At 39.1% G+C, this 18,096-nt stretch overlaps 1 protein-coding gene and 1 pseudogene across 1 annotated transcript in view; one reads left to right on the top strand and one right to left on the bottom strand.

The window, feature by feature from the left end:
* PLXDC1 (plexin domain containing 1) overlaps positions 1–18,096 on the bottom strand; it is a 106,773-nt gene that overhangs the window by 43,850 nt on the left and 44,827 nt on the right. Inside the window, exon 8 of the mRNA XM_056816796.1 lies at positions 230–325. Within this exon, the coding sequence (XP_056672774.1) occupies positions 230–325 (96 nt within the window). The remainder of the gene's footprint in view (positions 1–229; positions 326–18,096) is intronic.
* Positions 1,743–1,865, top strand: LOC130457634 (U4 spliceosomal RNA; annotated as a pseudogene).

Genomic DNA, 18,096 nt, shown 5'->3' with positions numbered 1-18,096 from the left:
AAGGGATTGATTGGGGTTAAGTGACTTGTGCAACTAGGAAGTATCTGAGGGCACATTTGAGCCTAGGTTCTCCTAACTCCAGGCCTGGCTTCTATCCATTATGCTACCTAGCTGCCCCAGCCCCAGTTTGCTTTAAAAAATACCCTTAGGATTCCATATCACTCCAATGGGAGTGTTCTATGGTAGCTAACTCCAGGAAGGCACAACCCCTGGCAAAATTCCTACTCACTTGGCAACGGAGTAAACTCAACAGCTGATGTACTGGTGACCTTGCTGGTGTCCAACTCAACTCGATGATACTCATAAATTGTCCTTCGGCGAGATTCTGAAACGAACAGAAGGTTGAGCAATGAAGGATCAATCTAGAGAGAAAACCTTCCTAACAGTGTGCAAACTCACTTAATTCTAGGGCCTCCCCTCTTCCCAGGCACATTTCTGCCACTTACATGATTATAGGGCTTCTGGTACTTTATTTTTTGTGTCCTGGATTTCTTTGGCAATCTGGTAAAGTCTTCAACCCAGTGACTCTGACCTCCTTGACCATGAGCAAGACACCCTATCCCTTTGCCACAGAAATTTTCTCTAGTTGTTCCCTATGCCCAGAAAGCTTTACTTCCTTTTGCCTCCTCATTTCCCTGGTTCACTTTAAATGTCACTTAAAGTCTCATTTTCTTCAGCATGTCTTTTTCCAACTCCTTTTAATTCTAATGCCTACTGCCAAAGGTCTGTATAGTCAAAGCTTTGGTTTTATCAGTAATAATATATGGCTGTGAGAGTTGGACTATTAGGAAAGCTGAGTGCTGTAGAATCGATACTTTTGAAGGTCCCTTGGACAGCAAAGAGATCAAATTAGTTAATATTTAGAGAAATTAATCCAAGCTACTCACTGGAAGGTCAAATACTGAAGCTGAAGCTTCAATACTTTGGTCGTATAATGAGAAAACAGGATTCTTTTATAAAACTCTGATACTGGGAAAGATTGAAGGTAAAAGATAAAAGAGGTTGAGATAGATGGAGAGTGTCATGAAAACAACAGACATAAACTTGGACAGATTTAGAGAGAAAGTAGAGGATAGAAAGGCCTAGAACAATGATGGTGAACCTTTTAGAGACCAAGTGCCAAATTGCAACCCTCATGCAGCATGTGAGCTTCCCCCTTACCCCAGAGAGGGGAGGGAGGAAGTGCTCCCATTGGACTGCTGGACAGAGGGGCAGGTCATGTGAGGAATGTCCTCAGATGCAGGTGGAGAGGGGGGAGGGGAGTAGCTCCCTCCAGCATATGTGCCATAGGTTCGCCAATATGGGCCTAGAGTGTCAATGGCCCATGAGGTCACAAAGAGTTGGAAACTACTGAACAACAATTTCTCTTTTAATTATTTCCTATTATTCCTATTTATTGTTTGTGCATATTTGTTTGTTTGTCTCCTCCTTTAAATTGTGAGCTTCTTGAGGGCAGGGACTGTCTTTTACCTCTTTTTAAATATCCAGAACTTAGCACAATGCCTGGCACATAGTAGGCATTTAATAAGTGTTTATTGACTGAACTAAATGGATAGGCCTCTCATAAGACTATTTTAAAATTCATAAAACAAAATATATAAAATCACAAAAGAAAACAATTAGCCTGAAATATAGTTTTCAAAATATTTTTTCATGGACCCCTGGTTAAGAACCCTTGGTCTAGTAGAAGGATAAGATTGATACAGATAAATCCAATAAAACGTATTCCAAAAGTCAATACAAGCTTTAAGCAGTGGCAGTATCATAGCCAAAGAGGTTTAACTAAGGCACGATTATTGCTAATTACAAACCAAAAGTCAATGTAGTTTTACAACACTAAGGCTTTTGGGACCCTCTGTATGTGGTACAGACAGTAAAGAACTAGTTAGAACAGTTAGGTAGCACAATGGACAGAGAGCCAGATCTGGAGTAGGGAGGACCTATGTTAAAATCTGACCTCGAATACTTCCTAGCTGTGTGACGCTGGGCAAGTCAATTGCCTAGCCCTTGCCAACCTAGTATCACTACTTAGTACTGATTTCAGGACAGAAGTTAAAGGTTTAAAAAAAAAGAAAAAGAGGTACCTATTTATAGAACTCATATTCTAGGTCTGTGTTGGTGAATGCATGACTACTCCCCTCCCCCTTTCCACATATGCCCGAGGACATTCCTCACATGACCGGCCCCTCTTCCCAGCAGCCCAATGGAAGCACATACTCCCCTCCCCCTCTCCATTCTGCCTGAGGACATTCCTCACATGACCGGCCCCTCTTCCCAGCAGCCCAATGGGAGTGTTTCTTCTTTCCCTTATCTAGGGTAAACGGGTGGCTCACATGTGGTGTGAGGGTTGCCATTTGGGCACTCTGTCTCTAAAAGATTCACCATCACTATTCTGGGTGATAGACCATGGAGCTAACATGATGGTGTTAGTTATTCCTAGACTTTCACACTAAAATTAAATAGGAAGTATATGCACACAAACATTCACACCTATAAACATGCCTGCATTCTTACAAACATATCATCAGTAAGATACTGTTTTCATTTTCCCATCACAGGGTTAGATGTGTGATAATTATTGCAGCCAGCTTTGGGGACACTCCAACTTTGTGTACACCCTTCTCTGACTTCTTGAACTCTGCTAAAGATCTATGGCAGGAAATTATAGCCAGAAGAATATAGGATTAGTCAAGGACCATCAAGATATGGAAATCTTTCCATATGTAAAGGAATAAGAAGTACTCATCTGCCTGGGACAAATGAGCTAAGGAACACCTAGAATCAAGGGAATGGACAAGAGCATGCGGTAAGGATTTGTGGATTTTTCTTTTCTTTTTAAACCCTTACTTTCTATCTTAATAGCAATTCTTTTTAAAATTTAAAACCCTTACCTTTTTTCTGAGCATCGATTCTAAGTATTGGGTTCTAAGGCAGAAGAGCAATAAGAGCTAGGCAATGGGGATTAAGTGACTTGCCCAGGGTCACACAGCTGGGAAGTGTCTGAGGTCAGATTTGAACCCAGGACCTTTCATCTCTAGACTTGACCCTCTCTTCCCTGTGCTACCTAGATGCCCCACGATTTTTCTTGATACACAGGCTGGACAGTTGTACCAGCCATGATTGTACTTCAGCTCAGATGAGGAAGCTAAGGTTGTGGTATGATATCTTGTCCAAGCTCTGCCTTCCTGGCATTTCTGCGCTAAAAGGCAAAGTTGCTACGCTTAAGTCCTGTCCCAAACTCTTCATGTGTGTATATCACAGAACTCCAGATTTGAAAGAGATTTCAGAGGACATCCAGTCTAACTCCTACTTAATCTTCTCTAAGATTTCCCCCAACAAGGAATTATCTTGCCACCACTTGCTTCTATGAAAGAGGCACCTACCACTTTCCAAGGCAGCCTACAGTTCTAATTGTGAGAACAGAGCTGAAGTTGGTTCCTCCTTTGCCCTTGGTTCTACCCTCTTGGACCAAGAGGAATAAGTAGAAAACACACTGAATTTGGAGTCAGAAGTCTTGGCTACAAATCCTATCTCTACTGCTTACAATCTATGTGATCGTAGTCAATTAACTTCTCTAGAGTCCAGTTTCCATAGCTGTAAAACAAAGGGACTGAACTGACTTCTAAGATCCCTTCCAGTTCCATGTCTATGATTTGTGATAAGTCAAATGCCTTTTCCATAGGACAGTCCTTCAGACACCAACTGTCCCAAAACTCTTAGTGCAACTGAAATCTCCAATAGCTTGATGCAATCAGTCAATAAGCATTTATTAAATGCCTACTGTGTGCTTAGCACTATGCTAAAAGTCCCAGAGGAAGACAAAGGGGCAGCTGGAGGAATTGGGTTCAAATTTGACCTCAGACACTTCCTAGCTATGTGACCCTGGGCAAGTCACTTAACCCTCATTGCCTAGTCCTTACCACTCTTCTGCCTTGGAGCCAATACACAGTACTGATTCTAAAATGAAAAGTAAGTATTAAAAAAAAAAGTTAAGGATTTAAGAAGAAAAAAGAAACTACAGTTATGGGTTATAATCCAGCTGATAAACCAATTGCCCACTTACTGCAGCAGTATTTAATACAACAGAATGAAATTGGGACCATCCCATGGAGTATGTGTTAATGGGACTATTCTGATTCAATTGACCTACATCTAATGTGAGCACAAGGGAATGCTTTTATAATACTGGAAACCTATTATGAAACTGACCCATGGTATTAAGGCTAGTCATGTCAGACCAGCTTTGGTGCCCCAAGGAGACACATGAATTTCCATCTGACACGTCAAATCCCTGTCATTGTAAGGTAAGTTCAAATGAGGATCTACCAGGTTCCATAGTCAGTCAATGACTTTTATTAAGGGTCAGCCAGGTAGCACAGTGGATAGAGAGCCAGGTCTGGAGTCAGAAGTATCTGGATTCAAATCTATCCTCAGACACATCCTAGTTGTATGACCCTGGGCAAGTCACTTAGCCCCAATTGCCTAGCCCTTGTTGCTCTTCTGTCTTAGAATTAATACTAAGAGAAGGGAAGGTTGTTTTTTTTTTTATAAAAATGCATTAAGCATCCATGTGCTAAGTTCTAGTCCATTCATATCTTAGGTTATTGTTTCTCTTATATTTCAAACTAAGCCATTGATCCATTATGTGACCGTAAGCAAAGTTATTTTCCCCCTCTACGCCTCTATAAGGACTGACTTGTGATCCCTATGTATATTTTACCTGTGGGTAATAACCTGAGAAGGAGAAGGGAGACTGAAGGAAATAGGTGAATAATAAAGACAGAGACAAAACGTTAAAACACATGGGGAGAGGTGCGATCTCTGTTAATATTTCCCATGGACAAGTAATTAATGGGAAATATGAGGAACAAGAAAAGAGGTGGGGAGTCAGAACTCCTTAATGCCTCCTATGGACAAGAGTGCCAGAGGATTAATAGGAAGCATGGGGGCGACAGAGCAGTCAGAAGATCCAGGAAAGTAAGAGAGAGATTCGAGCTTGTTCCCCAGTATTTATTGGGGGTTTTAGGAATGTTGATTGGGAGGTGATCAATGAATACGTAACATGGCATAGGTCTTAACATTGGTTGAATTGACAATGGCAAGATCAAAGAGGTGGAGATTAACCTGACATGCACCTTTCAAAGGAATGTGGTCTGACAAGGTGTGAGCTAGGCTTCTGTGGTGGCTCAGGAATTCTCTTGCCCTTTGGACTGTAACTTCTATACAATGATCATTAACTGATCAGACCATGTATCTGGTAAATGAATATATATGATACAATATCAATACATCAACCACACTTCCCAGATGCTAACAAGCCTGGTATGCTACAGCCTCTTTGTAATAAATATTTTGTATTTTATTTATATATTTACAAATCTTACAAATTTATATACAATATTAAAATTTGTAAATAAAATACTTATAAAAATAATAATTTTATTTATTTTAAAATAAAATAATAATAAAATGTACTTTAATTTATTAAAAAATCTTTTCTATTCTATGAAATGGTGAGTTTGGACTGGATGACCTCTAAGGCCCATATCAACCCTGGTACTCTATGGATCCAAAATATCTTTGTCTGTCAAGATTTTTTTTTAAGCCTTAAATTCCACCTTAGAATCAATACTATGTATTAGTTCTAAGGCAGAAGAGCAATAAGGGCTAGGCAATGGGAGTCAAGTGACTTGCCCAGAGTCACCCAGCTAGGAAGTGTCTAAAGCTAGATTTGAACCCAGAATATCCTGTCTCTAGACCTGGTCCTCTATCCATTTAGCTACCTATGTGTCCCCAACTATCAAGATTTTTGAAGTCATTTATTATACACCTACTATGTGCCGAACACTGTGCTACGTGTTGTAGATATGAAGAAAAGCAAAACCTGTCCCTGTTCTCAAGAAATGTACAATCGAAGGAAGGCTACCACATGCAACAAGATACAGATTGGATACAGACTGGATAAATTGGGGTGATGATTTCAGAGGGAAGGCACTGACACTGAACAAGCTTGGGAAAGGCTTGCTTGCAGAAGATGTGATTTTAGCTACGTTTTGAAGGAAGTCAAGAGAAGTGAAGAGTGAAAATACATAAGGTCAATTAGCCACGGCATGTTTGGGGTGGGCCAATTAGAGTAAGTGATTGAATGAATGAGTGAGTGAATGACTACAGGCTTGATGCCTAAAGTGATGATGCAGTTTTCATGCTTCTCAAATGTCACTAGGGCAGAAAGAAGTACGAATCATTTCAGAAACAAAGGACAGATAGAAGGGTGGAGCTTTTTGGTTTTGTTTTAAGTTACTGCTGGAACAAGAATGAAGAAAAAATTTCTGAACCTTAAACAGAATCAGGGGAGTCCTAGTCGGATCCTAGGAATATATTCTACGTTAGAGCAAGTTGAAAAGGGACCGATAACAGTTAATATTAGTATTGGTTCTAAGGCAGAAGGTAAGGGTTTTAAAAATAATAATGAAAATAAATTAAAAATTAAATTAAAAGAAATTAAAAATAAAATAAAGGGAGCAGCTGTGTAGCTCCGTAGATTGAGAGCCAGGCCTAGAGATAGGAGATCCTGGGTTCGAATTTGGCCTCAGACCTCTGGCCCAGCTGTGTGACCCTGGGCAAGTCACTTAACCCCCATTGCCTAGTCCTTACTACTCTTCTGCCTTGGAACCAATACACAGTATTGATTCCAAGACAGAAGGTAAGGGCTTAAAAAAATAAAAATAAAATAAATAATATTAAAACAAATTTAAAATAAAAACTTATCTTTTGGCTTAGAATTGATACTAAGTCTTGTTTCTGAGGCAGAAGAGCCTTAAGGGCTAGGCAATGGGGATTAAGTGTCTTGTCTGAAGTCAAATTTGAGCCTAGGACCTCCTGTCTCCAGCCTGGCTCTCAATCCACCAAGCCACCCAGCTGCCCCAAGGGTTTTTGTTTGTTTGTTTGTTTGCTTGCTTTTAAATAAAGCAATATTAAAGGAGGTAAATAAGTGACTAAGTGGATTGAAAGTCAAGCTTAGAGACTAGAGGTCCTGTGTTCAAATCTGATCTCAGATACTTCGTAGCTACGTGATCTTGGACAAGTCACAACCACCATTACCTAGTTCTTATCAGTCTTCTGCCTTGGTACCAATACACAGTATGAATTATAAGATCAAAAGTAAGGTTTTTGGGGTTTTTTTTAAAGCAGTTTTAAAGAATAATATATTTATGGGGAAAATTGCCAATCAAGTGACAAGGAGAGGGCTTTTCCCTCTCCAATTCCAAATATCTTTGGAAAATATATTTGCAACTAAAAGATGAAGTTGGCCAGTGGAATTGCTCTGGGAGGGGGAAGGGAAGAGGGAAGGGAAAGAAAATAAATTATGTAAGCATTGAAAAATATTTTAAAATAAATAAAATCTAAAATTTTTTAAAATAAGATAAAATAAAAAATGAGGTTGGAAGATACATTGCAGTGAGGTTAGATACACTCTGCTATTCCTAGAGTATATTAACTCACTGATCCTCGGCTAGCTTTACAAGCATCACTATCTACCTGATGGCACCCATCCAACTCATTGTCAACAGGCAACTAACCAGGCTCTAGAAAATGTTCCTTTCAAAGGCAACTCTATTCAGTGAAGCAAACAAGCATCCTGATGCTCCAGGTGATGCTTCATGTGCAATAAGTGTGCCAGAAACCAGCTTTTCAGCACTGTGGATTTTAGCCTAACTGTTCGGATAACTTGAATCAGATCCTGAAACTTCTTTCTCAAAGCACAAGGCTTTGACTCCTACCAAACCTACTTTCCAAATGGTCATTCAATCAATAAGCATTTATTAAGTGCCTACAGTGTGCTGGGGATACAAAAACAAATAACCAAAAGAGAGTCCTTGCCCCAAAGGAGCTCGAAGTCTAATGGGGGAGACTATACAAGCAACTACTTATAAACAGACAGCATCAATTGGAGATATTCAACAGAGGGAAGGCACTAGTAGTAAAGGAGGTCAAGAAAGGCGTCTGGTAGAAGGTGGGACTTGAATGAAGCCAGGGGAAGCTGGGAGGCAGAGAAGAGGGAGAGCCTTCTAGGTACCAGAAACAATGAAGGAAAACTAAAATGGAATTGGGAGGCAACCACCTACCTCCCACCTTGGGGCCACGCTGGGTGAGAGCTCATCATCAGTACCTGATTGAAGCCACTCTACACCAGGTAGCCCACAAGTCCTGTTCTCATTTCCACTTCATCAGTGCTTCTGGAAAATGTACGTCATTTAATTAACCCACTTAGCACTGGGGCAGCTAGGTGGTGGTGCAGTGGATAGAGTGCTAGACCTGGAATCAGGAAGACTCATCTACCTGAGTTCAAATGCGACTTTAAGCAATTCCCTGGAGAAATCACTTAACCCTGTTTGCCTCAGTTTCCTCATCGATCAAATGAGTTGGAAAAGGAAATGGCAAACCACTCCAAGTATTCTTTGCCAAGAAAACTCCAAATAGGGTCACGAAGAGTGGGACACACCTGAAAACAATAAAACTAGGTGCCATCCCTGGTTGTCTCCCCTTATTAGACTGTAAGTTCTTGGATATCAGAGATGATCTTATTTTTATATTTATATCCATATATATATAGTCTGGCACAGTATAGGTGCTTAAAAATACTTTTCTCTCCCATTCGTTCATATACTCATAACATTGTTTTAAATAATATTATTGATTTTTAAAATTTTTACATTTATTTACTATATTTTGTAATGTGTCACTTTTCTCTTCTCCTCCCAGGGAGCCATCCCTTATAACAAAGAATAAAAAGATGGGGAAAAAATCAATTTGGAAAAACTAACCAACATATCAAAAGAATCTGCCATAATATGTAGTGTTCTATACCCATAATCCCTTACTTCTGTAAAGAAGCTAAGGAAGGTATCTCTTCTTTGAGATCAACTTTGGACATTAAAATTTCCCAATATTCAGTTTTGTTTGTTTTGTTGTTATCTAACATCTCTGAGCTTGCTTTTCAATCTGCAAAATGGGAGTTGTGAGACTGACATTATAGGGTTGTTGTGAGGAAAATCCCTTTGGACATCTCAGAGCCTGGTGTCTAGCCACTGAACCTGCCCTGATTATGGCTAGTTTTGTTGAACTACTTTTTCAAATCCTTGAAAATGCATTGTTAGGAGGGATGGCTCACTGAGTAGAGTAAGGAAAAGGAATATATTTGGAGACAAAGGTAAAAATGAAAACAAGAGAAAACATCATGATGGCAAATGCATTAAAAAAGTGATGGTTCATCCATTACTGTTTGTGCATCAGAGGTGAGCATATGATATTTTGGAGGAAAGCACAAAGACAAACATGGGGCAGCTAGATGGCTCAGTGGATAGAGAGTCAGGCCTGGAGATAGGAAGTCCTGGGTTCAAATTTGACCTCAGACACTTCTTAGCTATGTGACCTTGGGCAAGTCATTTAACCCCAATTACATAGCCTTTACAGCTCTTCTACCTTGAAACCAATACATAGTATCAACTCTAAAACAGAAGGTAAAGGTTTTAAAAAACCACAGGATATTTTGAAAACAAGTATAGAATATTTCAGAAGCAAGCATGTCAGATTGATCTCTCCTAACAACTCAAACTCTGCCCTGTCAAATGTGAATGCCAGGTCCAGAGATATATTTCTTCTTACTGAACCACTAAGTGGGTCTCTTAGTGGTCTTCCTAACTCCTGAGGGAGCTGTGGAAATGAAGAGAGACCCTTCACCAGAATCATTTGAACAGCCTTCAGCTGTGCTGGTTAATTGGCTTCCCTCTTTCCCTGTCATTCACAGGCTTAGCTTCTGGGGCTCCATGTCTCCACCTTAGGGGTTAGTATTCTAGTTCCTACTTCTCTATGGATCTCTAGGGTTTGTTTTTTTATTCATTTTCCCTTTCCCTGGCTCCTTTCTGGCTTTGGTGATTTCCTTCCTATGGAATAAGATTGCACACTTATGATTTTACCTCTGAGTGTAAATATTTCCCTGTAAAAGTTAAGTGGCCTATTAATGTCTAGATAGAACTGGGGTGCAGGGGATCCCCTATCATTGAGAGAACATCATTGGTGGGGGTTGGAGCCATTTGAAGAGAACCTAAACATCCTAACTCTCTTAAAGATACCAGATAATGCTAGGGAAGGAGTGAAATGTAAGGAACATGGACTTTCAGGCAGCAAGGCTATGGTAGCCAATGCCACAATAGAAAGATGGGGGTAGGACAGCTAGGTGGCTCAATGGATAGAGAGCCAGGCCTGGAGGCAGGAGGTCCTGGGTTCAAATGTGGTTTCAGACACTCCCCAGCTGTGTGACCCTGGGCAAGTCACCTAATCCTAATTGCCTCACCCTGACTACTCTTTTACCTTGGAACCAATATTTAGTGCTGATTCTAAGGCAGAAGGTAAAGGCTTTAAATTTTTTAAATTTGATTTTCCCCCCAATCACATGTAAAAACAGTTTCCAACATTTAAAAAAATTTTGAGACTTGAATTCTCTCCCTCCTTCTCCCTGTCTCTGTTGAGCTGGTAAACTATCTCATATAGATTTTACATGTGTAATCATGTAAAATATTTTCCATATCAATCCTTTTCATGGAAGGAAACTAATTTTAAAAAATTAAGAAAGTAAAAAAAATTGCTTTGGTCTGAATTCAGAATCAATCAATACTTTCTTTGGAAGTAAATGGCATTTTTTTTTCATAAGTTCTTTGGGATTATTTTGGATCATTGTATTGCTGAGAATAGCTAAGTCATGGGGGCCAGCTGGCTAGCTCAGTGGATAGAGAGCTAGACCTAAAGACTGGAGATCCTAGTTGAACCTAGGTTTGAACATCTGGCCTCAGCCACTTCCTAGCTGTGTGACCCTGGGCAAGTCACTTGACCCCCATTGCCTTGCCCTTACCACTCTTCTGCCTTGGAGCCAATACACAGTATCGACTCCAAGAAGGAAGGTAAGGGTTTTTCAAAAAACAAACAAATAAATAAATAATTAGAAGGCAAGGATTTAAAACAAACAAACAAAAAATAGCCAAGTCATTCACAGTTATTCATTGTACAGCATTTGGTCACCATGTACAGTGTTCTCTTGTTTCTGTTCATTTCACTACTTCAAATCATATAAGGTTTTTCTGAGCTCCTTCTGCTTGTCATTTCTTATAGCACAATGGTATTCTGTCACAATCATATATTATAATTTATTCAGCCATTCCCCAATTGATGGGTATCCCCTCACTTTCTAATTCTTTGCCTCCACAAAAAGAGCTGCTTTAAATATTTTTGAACATATAGTAAATACCTTCTTCTTTTTTCTTTTTTATCTCTTGGGGGCACAAACTTAGTAATGATATTACTGAGTCAAAAGGTATGTACTATTTCATAGTCTTTTGGGCATAGGTCCAAATTGCTCTTCAGAATGGTTAAATCAGTTCACAATTCCCCCAACAGTGCATTAGTGCCTCAATTTTCCCACATCCCCTTCATGTTTTGTCATTTTCCTTTTCTGTCATAATAGTCAATCTGGTAGGTGTGGGGTGGCACTTCTGAGTTATTTTAACTTTCATTTCTCTAATTAATAGATTTAGAGAACTTTTTTTTGCATGAATAAAGAGATTTTCATTACTTTGTCCAAGAACTTCCTATCTGTACCCTTTGACCATTTATCAATTGGGAAATCACTTGTATTTTTATAAATTCAACTCATTTCTCCATATATTTAAGAAATGAGGCATTTATTTATCAGAGAGGCTTGTAGAATTTTGCACCATTATCCTATTTCCCCCTGTTTTAGTTTCTGGCCACTACCTTCCCCAATTTGCCCTCTTTTCTACCAGCCCCATCCACCTGCTCTTATGGGCAAGGGCTTTTGAAAGAAAAAAAGAAAGGAAAGGAGAAAGAAAGGAAGGGAGGGAGGGAGAAAAGGAAGGAAGGAAGACCCAAAATGTAGAGTGTTGCTTGACATGCAACTATTGCACGCCAAATGTGATTGTTGCAGCCCATGTTTTTTTTACAACTTTTTTTTTGTTTCAAGAGAGGGTTCAAAGGGAGATGAGGTGTATCAGGAAATGATTGTACTGTTTTAAAAAAACCAATACAATTTTGAAGTTAATTTTAAAAAATTATTAGGATTAGAGAATATCTATATTCACTTTTTGTACATTTTCTCATTTGTATCTCACAACAACCTTATGGATTAGGTAATGAGGATAAGAACTGCACCTATAATTTTATTGCTACGGAAAACTCCCTGGTGAGGAATCTCCCTCTCCCCATACAGACTGTCATTCTCTTTGCAACTTATAGTGTTGCGCAATGATTTCTGGTGTTGTTTAGTCATTTTTGAGTCCTGGCTCCAGAAATTGTTGAGAGAGCCAGGCTTTGGACAGGAAAGAATGAGCACTTGAGATTGAGTCATAACTAGGAAGAAGACATATAATAGGTCTCTTTTAAGGATCTGATATTATTGACTCTTCTGGACACTTCTCTGTGGCATTTTATAATACTGCTCTCTTTTCTCTTTATACTTTCTCACTTAGCGATCCCTATCAGCTCCCATGAGTCCAATGACTGACTCTATGTAGATGATTCCCAGCTCTCTATATATCCAGCTCCTGAATTTCTCCTGAGCTCATCCCATGTCATCAACTTCCCATTAGATGCTGACACTTGGATATCCAAACTCAACATGTCCAGAATTAAATTTATTATCTTTTCCCCTAAACCTGCCATAAATGCAAATTTCCTATTACTGTTGAGATCACTACCATCCTTCTGATCATCCAGGTTGACTATCTGGGTGTCATTCTCATTTTCTATATCCCACCCATGCAACATATTCAATTGGTTGCCAAATCTGGTCATTTCTAGTTTTACAACAGCTCTTGTATCCTTCTTCTTGTCTCTACTTACTGAGTCACCATTGTAGTTCACGCTGTCCTCTCCTTTCCCCTGTACCATTACAAGAGCCTATTTGGTCTCCCTCATCAAGTCAAATCCATCCTTCATACAGCTGCCAAAGTGATATCTCTCCTTTCCTTCCTGTCTATTTTAGAAACAACTCTAAGACCAAAGGGAAGAGCTAAGCAACTGGGGTAAGTGACTTGCCCAAGGGCACAGAGCTAGGAAGTGTCTGAGATCACATTTTAACCCAGGTTCTCTGAACTCAAGGTCTTGCACTCTATACGTTGGGCTACTAACTACCCCCAAAGTGATTTTCTTAAAGCATAAATAGATCTAGCCATATTACTGCCCCCCTTACCCCCTTTAATAAACCTGGGTGGCTCCTATTGCCTCTGGGATCAGATAAAAACTTTTGCTTTGCACTTACAGTTCTTCACAACCTAACTCCTACTTATCTTTCTAGTCTCCTTACATGTATATTCTTTGTTTCAAAGAAGAGTAACAACATTATGGGGTGATGTCTTGATTTGCACATGAGGTAAAGTTGCACAAATTCATCATCCTCACTCTCTTTTCTAGAATTATCAAACTCCAGTGGCAAGACAGAATTCAAGGTAACTGGTGATGGCCCAGGATGCAGTGGATGACCTTGGCATCTTAGATGTCTGACCAAGCTCTAAGTGCTCCATAGTGACTATTTCAACCTCCTTTCATGGCCTTTGGAACAAATTGTTCTCATGTACCCGTTCCATCAGGGTAGGTCTTCACCTGCTCCAGATAACACCCCTTTATCTCACCAATGGTGACTGGTCTACTTTGAGTGTTCACAGAAGACATTCCATCTCCCATTTCAGTTTATTTGTGCTGACTGTCTCCCATGCCTGGAATACTTCCCTCCTTTACCTCACCTGCTGCAATCCCTGGTTTCTTTTGAGAAACTAAGCTCAAATGCCTTCTTTTGTGGGATGCCTTTCCTGATCACCCTAGTTGCTGCTGTCTCTTTTTCCCAGATTATCTGGTCATTGCTTTGAATGCTTCTTGTATGTATCTATATATGTACCATGTTGTCTCCCCTCTACACTCCCATTAGAATGTAAGCTCTATGAGGAAAGGGACTGCTTCACTTTTGTCTTTCCATCTCCAGAGTCTGGCATGGTGATTGGCACTTGTAGTGGTTGTTAAGTCATTTTTCAGTCATGTCTGACTCTTTGGGACCTTATCTGGGGTTTTCTTGGTAAAGATACTAGAGTGATTTGCCATTTCTTTTTCCAGCTCATTTTATAGATGAAGAAACTAAGGTAAAAAGGGATAAGTGATTGGCCCAGAGCTGCGAAACTAGTAAGTGTCTGATGACAGATGTGAACCGAAGAAGATAAGTCTTCCTGACTCCAGGCTTGGCACTCTATCTGCTTGGTGGCTACTAAATAAATATTTGTTGATTGTTTTCTAAATGGCTAATGGCAATCCCTTATCTGAGACAATCAGATGGCAAAGAGAAGTAATGGCTAAAGAAAACCAGTTCTAGATTAGTTGAACTCATATTTTGTCCTAGAGTGTGGCTTTAAGGCAACTCTGTCCCTGCTTTTAAGAACAACATCTGGGGAAGAAGGCAGTCCACTATTCATTCACTTTTGTCTTTGTTTTCCCCCTGATTATCCACCTGAGTTTTGGTCTAACTTTCTTAGTATTCTTATTCCAGGTGACTTGACTCATGTTGCTTTTCTACTCCTATCTGTTCCATTCAATTTGACATTTCAGCTTCTTTCCCTGGAGTCCCACTTGCTCAACTTGATTTTTCCTTTTGATTATTCCATCAGTGTCTTCCACAAACACTAGCTTCTCACAGGAACTTCTGTTATGTCTGTGGCTTAGATCACTATCTATTATTAACCCTTCACATTTCACTGGGACTCTGGGGAGTCAACCCATGACAGCTGAATATCCTATAGGATCAGATGGCCATTTACATTATTAATTATTATGAGATCTTTCATAATATTATGGGCATATAGTATATAGTATAATTGATTATTATGAGACCATAACACACTTTCACAATATTATAGGAGTATATCATAGAGTATAATTAATTTTTGTGAGAATGTAGTATCCTTTCATAATACTATGGGATTATAGTATGTAATATAATTAATTATTATGAGAGCTTTTCATCATATTATAGAAGTATAGTATATAATATAATTATTATGAGAGCATAGTATACTTTCAAATATTGTGGGAGTATCTGCAGCATTGGCAAAGTATTGGCAAGAGTGCTGGGCTAGCACAGGGGGAGCTGCTCTATTTCCCCTCTTTCCAGTGCCCAAGGACATTTTTGCATGCCCTACCCCTCTGTCCAAATGCCCAACTGTGAGCACTTCCTCCCTCTACTCTCTGGGGTAATTGGGGGGGGGGACAGCTCACAGGCAGCTTGAAGTTGCAGTTTGGGCATGAAAACTTGAAAATATTTGCCAACACTGGTTCATAGTATGGCTGGTACAGCCAATAAGCTATTATTGTATAGCAAGTAAGTTCTAGAAGTGAGTTTTTAATCCAGGTCTCTCCTGACTCCATACTGTGCTCTTTCCATAATAACATATGACCTCTCATAATAATTAGAAATTTAAAAGAATAATCATTACACAAACATAAAGAGAATTTATGATTTCCACAGTAGGGGAAATTCCTGATATAGGAACTCCCTTCACCTAAGTAGGTCCAAATTGCAACCCATTCCTGACTTAGATCTGAGTCCTAGAGAGTGGATGGCACAGTCAGTAACCTGGAGGTGAGATTTGAACTCAAGACTTCCTGGCTTTAAGTCCAGCACATTGTTACCCTATGATCCTTTTTGAGAAATCACTAATACTAGCTCTCATTTCTTAATACAAATACATTAATAATCATTATTAATACCTCACATTTCTATTGTACTTTCACATTTACAAAGCATTTCCCTCATGACAACCTCACATGATGGGAAAAGCAGATATGATTATCCCCATTTTACACATGTGAAAAGTCTCAGAAATGTTGACTGACTTACCCATTCATGATCCAGCAGCTGGTAAGTATCAAAGATGGGCACCATCTAATCCACTGGCTTTATTTTTAAGTGAAGGCTATGAAGTCCAGGGACCTCCCAGCTGGTATTGTCCTCCTCTTGCCCCCAACCACCAATTGTTTTATATATAGGTATAATTACTATATTTTATTGTTGTTCTTGTTTGGTCGTTCAGTCACAACCGACTCTGGGTGATTCCATGGACCATAGTATGCCATGCCCTTCTGTCCTCCATATCTCTCAAAGTTTGCCTAAGCTCATGTTTGCTGATTCCATGACACTATCTCTCTCTCTCTCATCCTTTGCTTTCTGCCATCTCCTTTTTCCTTCAACCTTTACCAGCCTCTGGGCTTTTCCCTATGAGTCCTGTCTTCTCATCACGTGGCCAGAGTATTTAAGCTTCAGCTTCAGTATTTGACCTTCCAGTGAAGTCTGAATTAATGTCTATAAATATTGATTGACTTGATCTCCTCGATGTCCAGGGAATCATCAAAAGTCTTTTCCAGCACCCCAGTTCAAAAGTATTGATTCTGCAGTGCTCAGCTTTCCTTATAGTCCAACTCTCACAGCCTTACAATGCTACTGGGAAAACCATCGTTTCCATTGTACAGACTTTGCCAACAAGGTGTTATCTTTGGGTTTTTTTTAGACTTGTCATACATTGTACAGAGTATCTCAAAAGTCTTAGTGCCATTTTATGCTTTAAACATTTATGGGGGGGGGGGGAGGCAGCTGGGTGGCTCAGTGGATTGAGAGTCAGGCCAAGAGATAGAAGGTTCTGAGGTTCAAATCTGGCCTCAGACGCTTCCTAGCTGTGTGACTCTGGGTAAGTCATTTAATACCTATTGCTTAGATAGTATAGATTCTAAGGCAGAAGGTAAGGTTTATTTAAAAAAAAATTATGTACTTTGTATTTATTTATCTAAATCTTTCCTGATCTTCCCAACTGCTAGTATCCTTCCTCTAAAACTTGTTGTTTATTGTTTATTCATTCTTCAGTTGTATCTGACTTTAAATAAAGCAAACAAACCCTTACTTTCTGTCTTAAAATCAATACTGTGTATTGGTTCCAAGGCAATGGGGGTCAAGTGACTTGCCAAGGATCACACAGCTAAAAAGTATCTGAGGCTAAATTTGAACTCAGGACCTCTTATCTCCAGGCCTAGCTCACTATCTGCTGAGCCACCTAGCTGCTGCTGTGTCTAATTCTTTGTGACCTCTTTTAGGAATTTTTGTGGCAAAGATACTAGAGTGGTTTGCCATTTCCTTCTCTAGCTCATTTTACAATGAGAAAACAGAGGCAAATGAGGGTAAGTGATTTGCCCAGGATCATACAGCTGGTAAGTGTCTGAGGCTGAATTTGAACTCAGAAAGTTGAGTCTTCCTGAGTCCAGGCCCAGGACTCCATCCATACTGCCTCCCAAACTACCTTGGGCTTAATTACTTTGTATATAAATGTAATATACATAAGTATATATTTATGCTTCAGATATTTATAAATATATAGCTGGGTTTCAATTAGTAGTAGATATGATAATTCCATAAAGTGGTTTTCACATTTTCACTATATATTTCCATTGGGCTGGAACCAATGACCATATTTTATATAATTATAATTTTAATATAAAATTATATAATTTTAACTATAACTATATTAACTAGAATAAAATATACACATCATGTTTATGCCTAATAAAATAAATAGGTGAAATATAAATTATAGAAAATATAAATAATAAATTTTATTATTGATGAATATATAATTCTTTAGAAAATACATAATACGTTTAAATAAGTATATAATACTTTATAAGTATGGGATACATTATTCACCCTAATCAGGACCTAGATCTACCTTGTTCTCTCCTCTCTTTAGAGGGTAAACTCCTGGAGACTAGAGATTGTTTCATTCTTTGTAAATGTGCCTGGCACACAGTAGGTGCTTAATGGACTTTTATCAACTGATTGCTCTTTGTGCATGTTTTGATATAGTTTATCTCTACTTATCTGTGTATACAAATAAGAAAAATAGTAAGTCTTTGGGGGCAAAAGCTGTTTTAGTTTTTGTCTTTGTTCTCCCACCACCTAGCACAGCATTTACTACATGGTAGATGCTTATCCAATACTTG

Source organism: Monodelphis domestica, chromosome 2, assembly GCF_027887165.1.
Source record: "Monodelphis domestica isolate mMonDom1 chromosome 2, mMonDom1.pri, whole genome shotgun sequence".
Classification (NCBI taxonomy): Eukaryota; Metazoa; Chordata; class Mammalia; order Didelphimorphia; family Didelphidae; genus Monodelphis; species Monodelphis domestica.
The sequence above is the reverse complement of the archived record's forward strand: the minus strand, read 5'-3'. Positions and strand labels throughout refer to the sequence as shown.